Source organism: Trachinotus anak, unplaced genomic scaffold (genome assembly GCF_046630095.1).
Source record: "Trachinotus anak isolate AG129_WGS33_773 ecotype Australia unplaced genomic scaffold, CSIRO_AGI_Tana_v1 ptg000008l, whole genome shotgun sequence".
Classification (NCBI taxonomy): Eukaryota; Metazoa; Chordata; class Actinopteri; order Carangiformes; family Carangidae; genus Trachinotus; species Trachinotus anak.
Genome location: NW_027273859.1, coordinates 19,798,635 through 19,817,081, shown reverse-complemented (window position 1 = coordinate 19,817,081; position 18,447 = coordinate 19,798,635). Strand labels below are relative to the sequence as shown.

The window sequence follows — 18,447 nt, the reverse complement described above, 5'->3', positions numbered from 1 at the left end:
GCTCTGGAGGACACTTCCGTACCGAGAGAGCAGCGGGAAGGAAGCCGACGAGGGCGATTCGTAAATTGTCATGGGGCCTGAAAGAACCTGCAGCTGAAGGGCATCGAGGGAGAAACGAGGTCTGAAATAACTGTAGTTTAATGGTGGAGGAAGTACGCAGTTATTTCACTTATGCAAAAGTATCAATACCACAATTTACATAATGTAAATAGTCTGTTACAACTACAAGTCCTACATTCTTACTTAGTTTGTCTCAGCGCTAATGTTACTGAAGTGAAAGTTGAAGAGTGTTAGCACTAATATACACTAAGTTGGCAGTTTATTAGAATTAATGCAGACTAATAGACTAACAGTCTATTGCGTTTTTAGTCGGTTGATTCAATTGTATGATTCTCTTCCAGGATGTAGTTTGTGGTGCTGAGCTTGTATGGCACCATAGAAAGACTTCTATAGTTTCTATACTTTATGGTATTTAGCCTGTCTTCAGTTATAAAAAAAAACCTAGAATGCATCACTTTTGGCTCGATGTACTTAACCCTATAATGCCAAATGCATCAAATTTGATACAAGCATTTCTGAGACCTATTGCATCACCTTATGGTAAAAACTTCACTCAAAACCCTCTTGTACCCAATCTGATACTTGTCTTCCAACCCCTGGTGGATCCCTTTATCACTACAACAATTCAAACACAGCACATGGGACAATCCAAGTTGGCCACCTTCAGATAGTTCCCAACTCACTGGATCAAGGTAAAGAAAATTGCGATTTTTACGATTTTCCAGTGACATTTTCTTTGAATTTTTTTTGTAATATTCTAACATGAACACTTAATCTGTTGAAGCAAGTTATAATTACATATTTTTTTGCATTTTAGTATGTAGTAGAATCGTGTATAAAATTTGGAAAAACCTATATGCAAATAATTTTTTGTAATTTTTTTTTTTTTTTTTTTTTCAAATTTTGTGAAAGGGCCAAATAAAGGTTCCAGATTCAAGAAATCAGAATTTATTTTCTGTCCATTATTTCTGGGGTCAGGCATTACAGGGTTAATCATTTATGCAGTATAGCCCATTTCAGAATAATGTATGGTCTATGAAGTAACCCTGACGATATGGACAAACGGGGTTATGCCACTTGAGCTTTCAGAAGAATGGGGAGGCGTTTCCCCGACAAATTAGTTCTGCAACAAATAAACTGTTGTTAATTATTTATGTATTTCTTTCCTCTTCAATTACAACCCCCCGTCTCTCTCTCTCTCTCTCTCTCACACACACACACACACACACACACAAAATATGGGCGTGAATTTCCAAGCAGCTCAGCCACGCTGAAAGGCAACTCCCAAAATAGCAGAGCGAATTCGGGAAGCCTCAGAAAAAAATGGCTGAAGAAGTTTCACCTATAACTCGACAAGTTGCCAGAGAAAATCGGGGAGATCCGGCTGCGTGCTTCGATATTAATCTTGAGGACGTCGCAGATTGTTTAATTTACGACCGGCATGGAGTCTCTGTGCCTTTCAAGAAGTTACACCAAGACAGGAAATCGGTCATAATTTTCGTGCGGGTAAGGGAAAAAGTTTTATTGGCTTCACCTCACAGATGAGTTGCAGGCTATATCGCTTCCAGAAGCTGCGTGCGTTAAATCATGCGAGGTTCAAGACTGAGCCTCAAAAGATGTTTCTTTTGAAGGCGTCAAAGTAGGAAACAGGTGAGCCTCAGCCTTGCTGGACAGATGCCCCAACAACTTCCCATGCTATGCTGGAAATGGAAGAATGAAGAGATCATGTCTGTAGGTGAAGGCAGAAAGCTAAACATTCTATGGGTGCAAGATGAGAGTTTTAAAAAGTAATGTAATCTCTTATATTACTATAACCTATTAATATAATATATACTGTATGTCCCTGCAGAATTTCTTGTGCTACAGCTGCAAAGAATATGTGGACGATTTGAGCAAAATACCCAGAGAAGCACTGGAGGTAAATACAGAAACATGACTGTGGATGCACGGGAGGCAATCACAACATGTAGAATAGCTGCAAATGTGACCTGCAAATCATGGTTGATATTGTGTACTGTATATGATGCTGTGTAATTATTGATTCTGATGAATTCAAAATTTGAAATGTGTTGTTGCAGGATGCTGACATTAGACTGATTGTAATTGGCCAGTCTGCTCATCATCATATAGAGGTAATTAATTTATACATTAATTATGTATAAATAATAATATGTATGTATAAATAAATAAATTAATTAAATAAATTATATACATATGTACATAATTCCACAGTGTCCAGCAGATTTCTGTCATGTTCAACAAGTTTTCAGTGTTAAGTTTATTTTATGATTGACAGATCTTTTATTGCATGTAGATTTTTTAATATACCCATGGTTTTTATGTTTTGCTTTAGACATATATATACACTCACCAGCCACCTTTATTAGGTACACCTTGCTAGTACCAGTTTAGCCTTTAGAACTGCCTTGATTCTTCATGGCAAAGATTCAACAAGGTGCTTGAAACATCCCTCAGAGATTTTGGTCCTTATTGACATGATGGCATCATGCAGTTGCTGCAGATTTGTCAGCTGCACATCCATGATACGAATCTCCTGTTCCACCCCATCCCAAAGGTGCTCTATTCGATTGAGATCTGGTGACTGTGTAGGCCATTTGAGTACAGTGAACTCATTGAGAAGAAACTAGTTTGAGATGATTTAAACGATGCTCAGTTGGTCCTTAGGGGCCCAAAGTGTGCCATGAAAATATCCCTCACACCATTACACCACTACCAGCAGCCTGAACCGTTGATACAAGGCAGGATGGTTCCATGCTTTCATGTCGTTGACACCAAATTCTGACCCTACCACCTGAATGTCGCAGCAGAAATCGAGACTCATCAGCCCAGGCAACATTTTTCCAATCTTCTATTGTCCAATTTTGGTGAGCCTGTGTGATTTGTAGCCTCAGTTTCCTTTTCTTAGCTGACAGGAGTGACACCCAGTGTGGTCTTCTGCTGCTGTAGGCCTTCACTTCAAGGTTTGACGTGTTGTGCATTCAGAGATGCTCCTCTGCATACCTTGGTTGTAACAAGTTATATGAGTTACTGTTGCCTTCCTATCAGCTCGAAGCAGTCTGGCCAGTTTCCTCTGACCTCTGGCATCAACAAGGCATTTTCGCCCAGAGAACTGCTACTCACTGGATATTTTCTCTTTTTCAGACCATTCTCTGTAAACACTAGAGATGGCTGTGCGGGAAAACCCCAGTAGATCAGCAGTTTCTGAAATACTCAGACCAGCCTGTCTAGCACCAACAACCAGGCCATTAAATCACCTTTCTTCCCCATTCAGACGCTTGGTTTGAACTTCAGCAGGTCACCGTGGCTAAATGCATTGAATTGCTGCTACGTCATTGACTGATTAGATATTTGCCTGTTGCATTAACAAGCCGTTAAACAGGTGTACCTTATAAAGTGGCCAGTAAGTGTGTGTGTGTGTGTGTGTGTGTATATGCACAGGTCCTAAAAGAGGAACAAAACCAATTCAACTATATTTCTAAGTAATTACAAATAAACTTGAATTTAAACACACTGTACATGCAGCTGAGATATGTCTCTCTATCTCTCCTGTAGCCATTCTGCTTGCTGACAGGCTATCCTTACGAGATATATGTGGACCCAGAGAGGTGCATTTATCAAAAGCTTGGGATGAAGAGAGAGGAGAAATTTACAGACTCTGGTAATGCAATAACAGTATTAGGGCACTGTGAGTCAGCTTATTCTGAGATGGTAACCATGTGTGTTTGTGTTTATGTACTCAGCAAACCCTAGTCCCCATGTGAAGTCTGGTGTCTTTGTGGGCCAAATGAAGAGTATATGGAGGGCCATGACGAGTCCTGCATTCGACTTTCAGGGTGACCTACATCAGCAAGGCGGAGCCATCATTGTAGGACCAGGTAAGTTTTCCAGTCTCTCTTTATCTCTTTATCTTTATCTCAATCTTAATTTCTCTCTTTCCCTTCATTGTGTTTTATCTTTCTCTTTTTCTCCCGCACTCTGTCGTCTTTCTGCAGGCTCTCATGTTCATTTCTCCCATTTTGACATGAACCGCCTGGACCACATGCCCATTACCTGGCTCCTGCAGCTCGCTGGAGTTCAACAGACTCTGGACCTCAGCAATAAGCCAAAGATAATACATGTATAGCTATCTGGCCGCCTGAAAGTGTGCTTTGTCCCTCTTCACTGTTACCACACATGCAGAGGTGTACAGATGTTGCATGTTTAGTTCCATCAAATACCGTGCACTGACAAATTGCAACAAGTCGAGTTTGGGCAGCATCATTCTCACTCACAAATATTTTTGTGTCCCGGTATTTCTGAGTGAATTGTTTATAATTTCTATGCTGGCACACAACTTGACTGCCTTGCTAAAGTCTTGCATAGGTCTGAATGTTTTATTTATTTTATTTAAGCTTTGTTTAACCGGGAAGTCTTTTGAGATACATTTTCTTTTCTTTATAAGAGAGACCTGTGCAAAATGGCAAAGTAAGATAGGTGTCACATAATTACATAAAAACACACGTAAATTTACAGCAATCACATTATAACGCAACAAAAGAGGCATGAGAGCAACAACAACCTCCAGTCTATGTTGAGTGTGAAACCTCATTCTTGATCTTGATAACAGTAGTTTGAAAAAAAAAAAAAATCCTGACCTATTCTATCCCGGTTTCCTCTCTGACTTTTCCAGAGCTTTCAGTCACATCCCGTGGGCTGATGAAGCTGAAAGCTCTGGAAAAAGCTATGAAGTGAGCTGAGCAAATGCATTCTGCTAATGAGGACCATAACATGTCATTGAGTTGAGATTTTCTTTTTCTTTTTTGCCAAAATAGTGTAAGATGGGTGTCTGTGCATTACTGTTTTTTGTTAGATTTTGTTTACTGCCTTTTCTATCAGAGTCTTAATATTAAAATGTATTATATTGTGTAATTCTGTTGGTATATTTGTAGTGGGATAGTAGTGTGGTTAACAGTGATGAACACAACCGCTGCACTGAGTAATTTGCCTTGTCACACTCTTCTTATCATACCCACTGTCCTCATTTACAGTGTTTATTACACCGCTAATAAAGTTTAATTGCTATTTCTTGGCTGCATTTGTATGCCTTGATAAGAATTTGTGCATGGCCAGTTACATCCAAATGGGATCCCATTATGTAGCTGCTGTTATTGAACAGTGAAGGGGGGGGCACAGGACATCCAATCCTGATACGTCACATGCAGGGGGATTCAGAAAGCAGGAACCTGCCCCTGCTCACAGACGTCACCATCACCAGAGGCTGGAGCAGGCAACTGTGTCTGGGTTGACACATACACAGCACACACACACACTCACACAGCACACACACACACACACACACATACAGCAGATCAGCAGCGCAGGAGCAAGACATGCCATAATAACACGGCGATAAAACGGGGACAACGAGGTGGAGGAGGTCTGCTGCAGCCGTTCAGTAATGCCCACCGTGGAGCCCTGAAGAGAAAATGAAGCGCAAGAGCGAGAGGAGACGAGCCGAGTCGAGGAAAAAGCGCTGTGCAGCCCACAGCAGCTCAGAGGCGGAGCCAAACTCTGACATTTACGTTGAGATAACAGGTAAGAGGGTCTGCAGAACGAACCCTGTCAACTTTGAGCCTAGTTAGCAAATGTGACACAGCAGGCCGTGCATGCACATAATTCAGTTTCTGGGTGACCAGGGTGTGTTGAAGTCTTTGATTTTTTTTTTTTTTTTTTTTTTCAGCTTTTGCCAGAATATGGCGACACCGTCTGTCCTTTTACGGTTAATGCACTGGGTTTGCGTCGATTTCCCTTCGCGGTCTGTGCACATGATGCACAACATTAGCAGTTCAGTTTTGCTCTGGTGTTTATTTTAGGGGACAAAATTACAACAGAACCTCGCTTTGTCTTGTTTGAGGGACTGTGTGTGAATTTTAGATGTGCACAGTGTGATGGACTGCTGCGTTAATGTTAATAATATCCCAGCCGGTCCACTGTCAAGTCTCGTTTAACGTTGACTTTCATATCTTTTGTGGCGTTTTTCTGGTCATTGAGGAGCTCAAGCCAGAGGGAGGGAGGTCCGTCGAAGTGGAAATCACGAATTTGATTGGCTGAGGGATCGTCCTAGCAACCGCTTGGGCAACGTTCCCGGAGCCTATCAAATGTCTTATGTCGAGAACTTTAAACTGAAGAAGGCGTGACTGACAGCTCATTCCTCCAATCGTGTAGCGTCGTGTCTCTCCCACAGCCAATAGCGCCCCGCGGAGCATCTTAGGGGAGGAGTCAATCGGAGATCATTTTTAGCAGAGTGCGCACTTGCATATGAAACTCTCCTTCCCTCCTCTTCGACTGGTGACTTTCTCCGCCTTCAGTAGCCAAGCCACGCTTTAAAACGCCGTCTTTTTAACGTTACGCTTTCAAATTACCGCTTTTAACTTGTTTTTTGAGTCTCTGCGCACATTTTAGTGTAAGTTTTACTGAGTATGCACAACTCGTTGTGAAGAAAATCTGTCCTCGTAAGTACGTTTTTCTGTAAAACGTCATGTTCAAATCTGTTGGCAAGATGACCGCCGTCGATGTTTCGCCAAGATGTATCGAGTTCATTAAAGGTAAGTTGCCAGAAAATACTTTAAAAAGTAGTTGTCGACAAAGAGGCTAGAAAAGATAGACGACATAAGTGTGTATATATATGCAAGACAAAAGCAAGTAACTACTTCTTTATCCCCCCCACCCCCCACCCCTTCTTCCAGATCAGCTATATTTCGCCATACTACAGCAGAAGATCAAGAGCACAGCTGAACGACACTGTTTCTGCATAGATGAAGAGCTGGCCTATGAAAAGTATGTTATCATTCCCAACTTTGCATCTTCAACGGACTTGGTTTTCTGGTTGTTGCATTGTTTTTGGTGCCTTTCCATTGCACTTACTTGAATGCAGCAACACTAACACTAGCCAAACCTTGTGCTAGCATTGCAGTCACCTAAAAGATATCCTCTCCACCGCAAGTGCTTGTGCAAGCAGACTTGCACATAACTAATTCAAAATACAGTGAATCTCGGTTTAGCATTGAGTGCTGAAGCCATTAGTGTGAACTTACTCAGTATATCCAGATTGGTTATTTTAGTACATGAGATTTTTAGGATGCACTTTTTTTTTTCTTTTCTTTTTTTTTTTTTTTTACTGTTGAAAGAAATCTAAGTAAACAGAACTGCATTAAAAATTAAAGTTTAAAATAAATGAAAGCACCTTGCCACAACTAGCAGTTTCAGAGTATGTAGCGGAGGCTAGGGCTGTTTCAATGAGCTGTTGTTAGACGGGCCACAGGAGAGAACACGACTGACCTTTCAGAGTCACATTTGTGCCAGCGGTACAAAAAAAGACCTCCTGTCTTTGCAAAATGTTTTACTGTTCTGATTGACCCACTCTGGCATCAAATGCTTCCAAATATAGTCTTACTTTGTCAATGTTTTTACTGCTTCAGTTGGAGGTAGCTGATTCTATCTAGTGAAACTTCCCCAGAGACCGTAGCTGGTTGCATAAATAGCCACTCTGACACACTATTTCTTCTTTTTTGTCTCTCTCCCTCTCTCTCAGCTTCTATGCGGACTTTGGTCCCCTTAACCTGGCCATGTTTTATCGCTTCTGTTGCAAGCTAACAAAGAAGCTCAAGGTAAAGTAAACCGCTGCTGTTCATTGCATTTCATGGTGGGGAGAATGGGAAGCAAACCCAAGTCAATCAATATCTACTTAAACCTGTAGTACGTAGGCAAAATAAAATGTGGTCATAGTTTTTTTTTTTTGCATATCAATTAGCAGGACCTGACAACTTTTTACAGTTAAATTTATGTCCCAGATATTCTTTGTTTGTGTCAACTTGCGACACTACTGTTCCTCTTTATTGAGGCAGTTTGTCTGGATTTGGCAGATGACGTGATCACCAAGGCTGTTGGACACAGATTTGGCAGCTGAAGTTTAGACACAGATGATTCAGCCTCTCTGCAGCTCAAGAACATAATTGATTGCCCAACCTTTTTCTTGGCTTACAAATTACAAATCAAGCTGTTTGTTATTTATTACTATGTTCACAGTCCATAACACTCTCGAGGAAAAAGATCATATTCTATACCTGTGGAGACCAGAAGAAACAGGCCAATGCTGCCTACCTTATAGGCTCATATGCTGTAAGTAGTTTACAAAACCACATTACATAAATCTTGTGAAATTGTGTTGCATTTACATAATTCTGATAGATAATCACATATTGAAGTTGTATCAGCATTTAATGCAAGAGGTACTTGCTGATTAGATGTTTGTATTTTAAGGTAATGCATCTAAACATGATGCCAGAGGAGGCCTACAGTCTGCTGGTGTCAAGGAAGTCAACATACATCCCATTCAGGTACTAATTCACCATATATGTTTCACATTTAAGTTGTTCTTTTTCATGCAACTAAGAATGAGCCACAACTGTGACTGAATACTTTGTTACAAGTAACAAGCATCAATATCCAAGATGGCCTAAGGGCCCATGTGCTCTGTTACTCTCACTGTGAGTATGAAATATTAAAAGAAAAGTAAGAGAGGTGTTAAGATATAGAACAAGACTCGTGAGGGAGATGGAAAGCATTGAGAGCATTATATGTGAGAAGACAATCTGCATGCTAACCAGAGAATTTTTTTTTTTTTTTTTTAATGAAAAATCGATCTTCAGTATGTTGTACTGATCCAAACATATAATTTATGTTTTACAGAGATGCTTCGTTTGGAACCTGCATGTACAATCTGAACATCCTAGATTGCCTTCGCGCTGTTTACAGGGTAGGTCATTTTAAGATTTATTTGTTTCTCTTTCTTGCTGTGTCATGCACCTAATGAAATTAACTCTCTTTCAACAATCTTTCAGGCTCTGCAGTACGGCTGGCTGGACTTCTCTAACTTTGATTTGGAAGAATATGAGCACTATGAGAGAGCAGAAAATGGAGACTTAAACTGGATCATTCCAGGAAAGTTCCTTGCATTCAGTGGGCCTCATTCAAAAAGCAAAATAGAGAATGGTAATTGGAAAGTACACCACAGAACTGTTTTTGACTTTGCTTTGATACCTCCTAAACTCACAAGAACCTTTTTTTCCTCTTACCTCAGGGTATCCTCTGCACGCTCCTGAGGCCTACATCCCTTACTTTAGGAACCACAGCATCACCACTATCATCCGCCTCAACAAGAAGATGTATGACGCCAGGCGTTTTACAGACTCCGGCTTTGAACATCATGACCTGTTCTTTGTGGACGGGAGTACACCGAACGACACTATCGTCAGGAAGTTCCTCCACATCTGTGAGAATGCAGAAGGAGCCATAGCTGTCCACTGCAAAGGTAAGATTTCTAACCACCATTCACACTGCAAGAAACACTGATTGGTCAAACTATTCAGTTTAATGCTATGCCACTTTTTTTTTTTTTTCTTTCAGCTGGTCTGGGGAGGACTGGCACTCTGATTGGCTGCTATATGATGAAACATTATCACCTGACTGCTGCAGAGGCCATCGCCTGGATACGGATCTGCCGACCAGGGTCCATCATTGGGCCTCAGCAGAACTTTGTTGAAGAGTAGGTGTCCACCGAAGCAGGCTTTTCAAAATGTCACTGTTTTCAGATCGTAAGCATTTCTCTATAATTATAAATATTCATGCCCAGATAAGCAACAACCTGAGTTAAAGTTCAGAAAAATAAGACCCATAGGTTTTACCTCTGCCTAGGCCTGCTGTGGTCAAAGAATTTCCGCCGTGCTCATCTGCACGATATGCGATATCTGTCAGGACAGTGCGTCCTGGTCAGTGTTTTCCATGTTAGCCTTTTTCAGCTAACACAGAAAACACTGGAGACTGCTCCAGGGCCAAAGTTGTTTGTAACTTCAGGCTAACCACTTCAATTTAAACTGAAGGTGGCTCTTGCTGAGTTATAATATTTCTTTTCTGACAAGCAGCTTAAATTGAATTGCTGCTTTCACAACTATTCCCAACTTACCCCTCCCTGCTCCAGTTGCCAGCTTCACCGTCACATACAGACATACAGACTTCTCTCCCTCACTGTACCACTGGAGTTTTTGGGGCTAGCCTACATGTTCCCGTGGGACCCCATCACTTAAAGTAAGATTGATAATTAAGAAAATAGGGTTTCAGGGCCTTTAAAAAAACAGGTCATTATATTGCAGAACAAATCTCACAAATCTTAATGATAATGGTAATGGTGGTTTGGCAAAAAGTTGATATTATGGTTTGTTGAACTTTTTTACATCAGGAAGCAGAACAGTCTATGGACTGAGGGAGATGTTTTCCGGGAGAAGATGCTAAATGAACAAGAGAATGGCAAGATGGCTGTAACCAGGATCCTGTCTGGAGTGGACGACATTACCATTAACGGGAGCAACAAGAACAGGGCAGCCAAGAAAGAAGAAATGGAACTGGTGAGTTTTGAAATGTTGCTCCTGTCATGCTTTCATCATTTTTGAAAGTGGAAGAAACTAATGAACCATAAGGACATACTGTTTAGTCTATTAATTGCTTTTCCTTTGATTTACAGTATAATGATGAAAAGGAGAGAAATGGCCTTACGCAGGGTGACAAACTGCGAGCCCTGAAGAGCAAGAGGCAGGCCAGATCGTCTTCAGGTTCACTATCGTAAGTACCCAGGCAGCCTGCAAGTGTCATCATGCCTCACGCCGACGTGTTGTAGTACTGTAAACTGAGCGATGCCTCTTCGTGTCAGTCTGTCAGATCATTACATGTATACAACAGTGTTTTTCAAATCATGACTAACTTATGATTTGGAAAAATTAGGATTTCATAATGACCAGGAAATGACCTGGTAGGTTTTTGTTTATTTCATTTAACGAACTTTCTCCTTTCCTGACTGTTTATTCAGGGTAGTCAGCTGTTGTTTTGTGTCATGTAGGCATGGATAATCTGTTAGGGCTGCTCTCCCTTACCCATACCATGGCAATTTCATCCTAATATCATAATGTATTGATGAGTTAAGGAACTAGGTAGTATCCCTGTAGTATTTTTGTGTCCCCTTCTGGTTCTCTGGATTAAAAGTTGTCACATGCAGATCAAGTGTAATATAATTGTCATCTATACGTTATTATCAATAAGTGATGAGGAAGAACAGTAAGTCAAGGAAGAAGTAGGACAACTATTGGGACTTGGAGTGAGTGACACAGATGTTTGGAGGGCTGGATTGGAGTTATCTGATACACAATCTTCCAGAAAAACCTTTTGTTGTGGGCTGGATTTAAAAAGGCACAAAAGATGTGGAAGTTACATGTATGATCAATTTATTTATCTTACTATAGGACTGTAAATTGTCTTCTCCAGTAAAAAGCTTAAAAATTAAACTCAAATTTGAGGGGAAAAGAATATGTAGGCCAAATCAATATAGAGCTTGCTTGTCACTGGGTTATCATGTCACATTGTCCTTGAGGTAACTGGGCCATTCATTTAGTCTTAACCCTTTGTGATAGTTACACTTTAATATCTTAGCCTTTATTTAGATTTTGATTAACATTTTTTTAAATCTAAAATAATCATTGGGATAAGACTGTGCAGGTTTATTACAGCTGTTGAAGACTACAATGTCTAGAACACCTCTTAATCAAAGCTCCCATAGAGGGAAATTATCTAATCAGCATTGCACAGATAAACGTAACAGTTTACCAAAGTGGTGCATTAGACTTAAATGTTCTAATTCAAAAACAGACATTAATTGCATTGCAGTAGTGTTTAATCACTTCTGGATAAAGGCAGGAGAATGTTAGAACTGACCTTCATTAAATGTGAACTGGTGTCAGGTAATAGGGTGATGACCAAATATACATATAGTCACTGCAGCTCAGAACTGATCATCAAATGACACCGCACAACGGACGTGGGAGCATGTAAATCCGTGGTTATACATAAAATAGGTGATATCTCCATTTTTCTCTAAGTCGCTGCTCTGCAGCGATAGAGGTGCACTCAAGGCTTGGCAGTTGTGAAATCTGAAACTGATTCATATTGGAAATGTAAAACGAAAGAAATAAGCATGGAATTTAACATTGGCTGGCACAAATTAAACTAAACAATTTCAGAATAAAAGTTATTGTGGCATGTTGCAAACTTATTATGCCTTTGCCAGCGTGGAAATTTGGATTTTGTTTTAGTACTTTTGTGTGTAACAAGCATAAGAGTACAGTTGGACAGCTGTAACATGTGACTAGCCAGCTCTATGGAGGCACTGTGTTCCATCAGAAGGTGATAAAGTGCTAATGCTAACCCTCTACAGTTATCTAAACAGGAAGACCCCTAATAGATTGTTACTTCCCTGTCTACATACAGTCCAGATCATTTGTGCCTATGTAAATATAGCTGTGGAAGGTTGGGTGTCAGCAAGGCTAAGGATGATTGAATGGCCTCTGCCGATGTACCCATATGGCTTTGGCTTTTGTTGTCCCATGTCAGGCAGGTGGTAGTGTTCTGCTGCAGCCTCATGGGTATGGTGTGGCCGATGTGTTGCCCGCCGTTCAAAAGATAGCAGAGAGAGGCAAAGAAAGAGTTGGGGAGAGGAAAAACAGAGAGAGGATGTGAGGTTTTGTATGATGGAGGTAAGTGCACGTCACTTCCTTTCTAGCTGACATCCTCTTCCTGTAGAAATGGTTGCTATGCCAATGAATGGTATGGCTAATGGTATGGCTGATTTAATGTTGTTCTTTATTTCTTCTTTCTTTCTTTGGATGACTACGGTGTGAAGTGGATATGCACTTAATGGATGCATTACATTGACACGCCTTTCATTGTCTGCCTCATAGACACACTGAGCTGTTCTGCTTTACCTGAGATATCCTCTGAGTTACAGTGAAGGTCTCAAGTGGAGCCTGCTGTACTTGTTAACCACAGCACCAATTATTCAACTAATCACAGTTTTACATGAGATCTGGATTAGTTGAATTAAATGTTTTAGTGCATGGCTTGCACTACTGACTTGGCACTCATCAAGAAAAGATTTCAGTCAGGGAAACTTGGTCCTCGTTCTGATCTGCAGTGTGTACTTCCCTATTGTTTGGTAAAGTAGCTAACCTGTCTACTCAACCCTTTAAGTTGTAGGTGTTGACTTATCTTTGACTAAGATGTTTTGAGTTTAATTAGCGGCTTTAAATGGCATTGTTGTAACAGTAAATTGCTCCTGATCCACATTCTAATGTACAGGACTATAAAACGTCATATGTGAGCTTCTGAGGGGGTACAGGGATGAAAATTGATTCTTATGCGTTATCAGGAGGGAGTTGAGACAGAAGGGAGAGTTGCTTGCACTTCAGGCCATATGTCTTATCAGTGTATGTGTTCCTAGACAAACATCTAACTTGCAGCTGAACTCACAATCTGGCTCCACTGTTTGTTTTATTGTGTAATTTTGCGGTGCATGTTGAATTCCAACGAGACAATTATATAAAAACTTTTCTTCATCATTTCTGCCTTTTCACGCATGGCAGCAGGCATGAAACCCTTGGACATGCATGCATGGACATGCCTCTGTGTTCAATCTGTGTTTGTCTAATGTAATTAATGTTGGGCCAGGTTCATTGTCAATTGCCTGTTGTTTTTCCATTGCTTTTGTGACTGGGTCAGTGTTAAAGAAAAACATCTGAGCTTTATTTATTCCTTCAGATTTCTACTTCTGCCAGCTTCATTTTAAATGGTCTGTTTTTGTGGAACAGAATTTCATAATGGATACTCAAAGTCTTGATGGAGCTGACCATTTTTTATATGTTTTTATCCACTAACAATTAGAGCTACTGATTATAGATACTGTTTATCTATTTAAAGATTTTATGTAAGGTTACGATCAGTAAAGTTTGTTATTAACTGTAAAATACCACATTGTATATTTGTCACAGCTCTTATATAACTTATCTTAATTTATCCCCACTGTCAAAAATGTTCTTGTGTAAAAAGAATATCTGCCAGTATGTTATTAGCTTTTTTAAATCTCACAAATACAAATATATACACTTTAAAATTCCCACATCAGTTGGGTTCTAAGTATATGGCAGTCTGCAAACACATTAGAGCAAGTGAAGAACAAAAACTTGCTGACTAGCACTGCTGGATACAAGGCTCTATGAAAGGTATTTCATCTAATCCAGTCCCAGTGGAAAAGCAGAACATCAGAGGCTTTGTGTCCTGCCCGGGCGTCTCTTGTCTCTCCTTCCTTTTTTTCCCCCTTTTTTCCGTTTGCTCTTGTTGTTGGATTTGTCCTCCTTTCAGATGGCTGGTAGCCATGCTGCTCTCCTCCCTGTGTAGCCTTGCCCTGTGGTGGATTGTGTATGGCTTCCCTTCTTCCATCCTGCATTTCTGTATAGACGGGTTAGGATTTCAATGAGTTCTACCGCCCGTCAGCCCCCAAAAAACCTGTCCTGCCCCCGTTCTGGAGCTCTAACTGAGAATGCTGTAAGTGAGCCCCCTGTCTCTCTTTAATCCCCAACCCAAATCAGAAAGTCGTTTAAATCATCCTCTTTTTACCTTTCTGTGAGCACAGTAAACTTTAAACTGATGAGCAGAGCCAGTTTTTAAAAATCTGAATCATCAGAGGCTCCTGCCTTGTCCTTGTCACCATCTTTCAGTACATAATGATTTTGAACCATACACTGCTCCCATCATCCTGTCATCTTTAAACATCATGCTTTGCTGGTTACTATGTTGATTGAACTGCCAACTGTCAAAATCAAAACCCCTCAGACAATTAAGCTGATCACAATAATACCTCTGTTAAAAGACAAACCAGGTCCCTGTAAGTTGTTTGGTGCCACCTCTTGGCTTTTTGTGGTACTTACTTGGCTTTACTAATCCTACTTGGCTGCTGAAGCTGTACTAATGATCTGTGCCTAAAGTCTAAAGCTATGAATTTTTAAAACCTTCTTGCCCATCTCCATACAGTCTTTTCCTCCTCTCTCTCATTTCCTTTTTTTTTCTTGATTATATGAAGTTTAATCATCACATTTTTACTGTCATGTTACTTGTTTTCAGACAGGAAGAGAATAAGATTCACACCAGGTCATCATCACAGTCCCTAAGGTAACATTTTCACTGTACAGTAACATGCACACCATCACATTGACAAAAAACATGGCAAAGACTGATTATGACTCCTCTCTCTCCTCTGCAGCAGGGTCATCTTGCATGGCAGTGTTCAGGGCTGTAAGACCAGTGTCAACCCCCTGGCTCTGTCTGACCACTCAGACAGCAGGAAGAGGACCAGAACCTCACTGCCAGCCAACGGAGTAGGAGGAAGGTCAGTGGCTGGATTTGACACTGAGCACTCATTTATTCTGATATCCCAGATGAATAATAAGAGCAGCATGAGAACTAACAGGACAATCTTTATTTAATCAAATACACATCAGATTCCTTTTTTGTAAGGTATCAAGTGGAATCAAATTAACAGAATTCTAAGCATACTTGTAAAATATTAATATTGAAAAACTAGACCAACATCACAGGACAAATGAGCACCATTTAGTAAGCCCTCAGTGTTGGACTTGTTTTACTTTATTTTAAACATTCTACATTTTCAATTATTTCCCCTTTTCTACAGTGTCAAGAACAGTGACGTGTTGATGAAATAACAAATATATCATATTCTGTTTATGTGGAGTAGACACAGTTGAAAAGCAACCAAGAGGCTATAGCCACTCATGGATCCTTGTGGAGTAAATTAACAGCTTCCCCCTCTCTCTGCCAGCTCCCTGTGCCACACCAGACTGGTCAGGTCCCTAGGCAACTTGCATGTAGTGACTGGCGACAGGGACCCAATGTGTTGTGAGCCATGTGGCAGCCATAGAGACACAGCCAGTGCCACAGCCAACACAGGCACTCTCATCAACTTAAACATGGCACAGATCCACCTGCAGGCAAGCTCCCACAGACCCACTCTGAGCCATATGGAGACTTTGGCTGCATTTGCACACAAACAGAAACTAATTTTTTAACAAGTTTGTTTTCTTGTTGTGTTTTTTTTTTTTTTTTTTTTTTTATGAAGAGCAGATCTTCTCTGTGCTGCCCAAACAGGAAAACCATACTTAAAATGTTTTTGGCAGCCATGTGATGATCAGATCTGTGAAGCAAAGTCAAAGATCAGATCGGATCATATCATCAGGGCCTGTGTAAACCCAGCCAAAGTCCAGGGGCTCAGCACTCTTTCTCTCTATGGTTGTGGTCGTAATCACATCAAGTACTTAGGCTGGGATGCATCAACAATGATTAAACGTTTAAACATAATCAAATTGTGGTTCAACTACACATATTTTTTTTATCAGATGTTTTATGTAGTTAGGAATTAGCTAAATTAAGTTTAGATCTTTCAACCATTTTGATCTGACAGCTCAGATGAATCCAAATGTCTTGAGGATATCGTCTTTGAGGTAGTTTGGAGGTAAATGACAGTTCCCTGAGGAAAGACAGAAATCTTACTTGACTGGTCTCATTAACCTAAATGGTAATTTTATATGATTTAATTTTTCTTTTTTCTTTCTTTTTTCCCCGAAGAGAAATTACTTTTCCTACAAAATCATGGAAACTTGACAAAAGACAAAGTTAATTTTACAGCATAAATCCTAAGATAAAGTGTACCAATGAATGGATGAAATGTAACATCATAAAAGAAGTCAATATTTTTAATATGCATTGCTTTTTTCCACCTGAATACTTTTATATTGTTTATCAGTTAAAGATTGATTCATACTAAGGTTCCATCTAAATTGTCCAGTGTATTCACTTCAAACTTTAACTGGTTGTCTGGAAGATGGATGCAAATTAAAAGATGATGGTGCAACCCAGCCACAGTTCTTCTTTACTCAGTTGGACTAACATTATATGCAGTCTATCCTGACATTGTCCAGGACTAATATATAGTAAATCTGTCCCTGCTCATATACCAGTGTAAGGTTAAACTCAACCTGCCTCAGTCTCATGCTCTTCCTTTCAAAAGCTTTCCTTGCATGTTCTCCAAGAATTGTGGATTTCAAAGTATGACTGGCTATAGCTTCTCTGGACTCAGCTGCTCACTGTGTCTTCTGCCTCTGGCCTGTTGTCACCACTCTGTAGCCATGTCTGCATCTTTTACTGGTGCTAATCTACAGTGTTTATCTCCTTCCTCTTTCCTTCTCCTTTTTTCATTTCCTACACGCAACAGACGCACTTTCTCCCGAGGACGTAAAGCTCGCAGCTCTTTGCAATCAGTTCGATTTTCCAGGCTATGGTATCTATCTCTTCACTTTCTGTTACATAATGTACTGGAAATAGTATAATATGGCATCTTTCTTTATAATTTTTTATTATGAGGCACTATTCTAGGCATGTCTGTGATCCATGAGCAAAAACTGATTGCATGAATGGAAAAATGTTTACAGTTTAACAGAATAGTGCAGAGCAAATCCGTGAAATCTGTCTGTACTAATGCTGATTTGTTTGTTTTTACAGTCACTCCATACCCAAAGCTAGAGCTCCTCTACTTCGGTGAGCCTGTGGATCTAAAAAGCCCGAAGAAATTTACATGAAAGCCAACCTATATACCGCTGTACTACTTTGATTTTTAATTTAGAGAAAAAGGTTGGAACAAATTTTAACCAATGTAATGTGACATTTCACTGATTTATAGATTGTTTGATTACAAGTTATTTTACCCGTAAGGCACTTTGGTTTTTATATTTTTTAAATCAACATCATGAAACAAACTGATAGTTTTAATCATTGCCTGGTTGTTCCCACTTATTGAAGCATGCACTAGCAAACATCAGCTTGAACCATATCCATCAGACCGGCATGTGAATGTGTGAATCTAAGAGATTTCCTCCAAAATGAGCACTGTGCAACCGATTCTGGTTTAAAAGATGGATGATTCACATTCAGTTAGAAAGATCTGGATGTAGATGAAACCTCTAGTCTATTGGCAACAATTCCATTACATGATACAATACTGTGCACATATGTACTGCCATTCAATATCTGGCTTTTCTTTTATTCCTCTCATTTACTTGTGAAGCTTTTAAGCTACTGTATTTCAAGACTGTAAATATGTCAACATTTGATATACTCAGTTTGTATTTTGTAAATATTTTTGTACTATGTTTGAATCATGCTATGAAAAAAGTCAGTGGTCCTAAAGGGGCCTTGTCTAAATCATGTTCATAATCCACTAAAGACATTTGCTTGAACCACATAGAATTGGACATTTTAAATAAAATTGTACTCCAAGTATGGCTCTGGTTGTTTGTCCATTGCTTCTCATGCCTTTTGCCCGGTTGACAGCAGCTGCATTATAGCCTACAATGCCAAAGATAACACCGGTCCATTTACCCAAAT

General features: G+C 40.0%; 2 protein-coding genes across 9 annotated transcripts; both read left to right on the top strand.

The window, feature by feature from the left end:
- Positions 1–1,310: 1,310 nt before the first annotated feature.
- On the top strand, positions 1,311–5,142 carry prxl2c (peroxiredoxin like 2C). 2 transcript variants are annotated; one of them, XM_071483373.1, is made up of 7 exons: positions 1,355–1,566; positions 1,692–1,791; positions 1,910–1,978; positions 2,139–2,192; positions 3,634–3,739; positions 3,822–3,956; positions 4,074–5,142. In XM_071483373.1, exons 2-7 carry the CDS (start codon positions 1,735–1,737, stop codon positions 4,202–4,204), a joined length of 552 nt encoding a protein of 183 aa, XP_071339474.1. In that variant the 5' UTR covers positions 1,355–1,566; positions 1,692–1,734; the 3' UTR covers positions 4,205–5,142. The 2 variants fall into 2 exon arrangements, with proteins under 2 accessions (XP_071339473.1, XP_071339474.1); XM_071483372.1 differs by lacking the exon at positions 1,692–1,791 and having other exon boundaries at positions 1,311–1,566.
- A 182-nt stretch (positions 5,143–5,324) lies between these two features.
- cdc14b (cell division cycle 14B) lies at positions 5,325–18,344 on the top strand. 7 transcript variants are annotated; one of them, XR_011691646.1, is made up of 16 exons: positions 5,352–5,655; positions 6,807–6,897; positions 7,652–7,727; positions 8,146–8,238; positions 8,380–8,456; positions 8,809–8,875; positions 8,961–9,111; positions 9,200–9,430; positions 9,526–9,664; positions 10,355–10,520; positions 10,637–10,734; positions 14,356–14,538; positions 15,115–15,162; positions 15,254–15,379; positions 15,830–15,998; positions 17,566–18,344. XR_011691646.1 is itself a non-coding variant. In XM_071483362.1 (15 exons), exons 1-15 carry the CDS (start codon positions 5,547–5,549, stop codon positions 17,584–17,586), a joined length of 1,662 nt encoding a protein of 553 aa, XP_071339463.1. In that variant the 5' UTR covers positions 5,325–5,546; the 3' UTR covers positions 17,587–18,344. The 7 variants fall into 7 exon arrangements, 6 of the variants coding, with proteins under 6 accessions (XP_071339463.1, XP_071339466.1, XP_071339468.1 ...); XM_071483362.1 differs by lacking the exon at positions 14,356–14,538 and having other exon boundaries at positions 5,325–5,655; XM_071483365.1 differs by lacking the exons at positions 14,356–14,538; positions 15,830–15,998 and adding an exon at positions 17,279–17,344 and having other exon boundaries at positions 5,336–5,655.
- Positions 18,345–18,447: the final 103 nt, after the last annotated feature.

Excerpts from the sequence above, each read along its gene's own strand:
- prxl2c (XM_071483372.1), top strand. The coding sequence starts at position 1,384 with ATGGCTGAAGAAGTTTCACCTATAACTCGACAAGTTGCCAGAGAAAAT. Across the intron at positions 1,979-2,138 it reads TACCCAGAGAAGCACTGGAG|GATGCTGACATTAGACTGAT; the intron begins GTAAATACAGAA and ends GTGTTGTTGCAG. Across the intron at positions 2,193-3,633 it reads CTGCTCATCATCATATAGAG|CCATTCTGCTTGCTGACAGG; the intron begins GTAATTAATTTA and ends TCTCTCCTGTAG.
- cdc14b (XM_071483362.1), top strand. The coding sequence starts at position 5,547 with ATGAAGCGCAAGAGCGAGAGGAGACGAGCCGAGTCGAGGAAAAAGCGC. Across the intron at positions 5,656-6,806 it reads CATTTACGTTGAGATAACAG|ATCAGCTATATTTCGCCATA; the intron begins GTAAGAGGGTCT and ends CCCTTCTTCCAG. Across the intron at positions 9,431-9,525 it reads CATAGCTGTCCACTGCAAAG|CTGGTCTGGGGAGGACTGGC; the intron begins GTAAGATTTCTA and ends TTTTTCTTTCAG.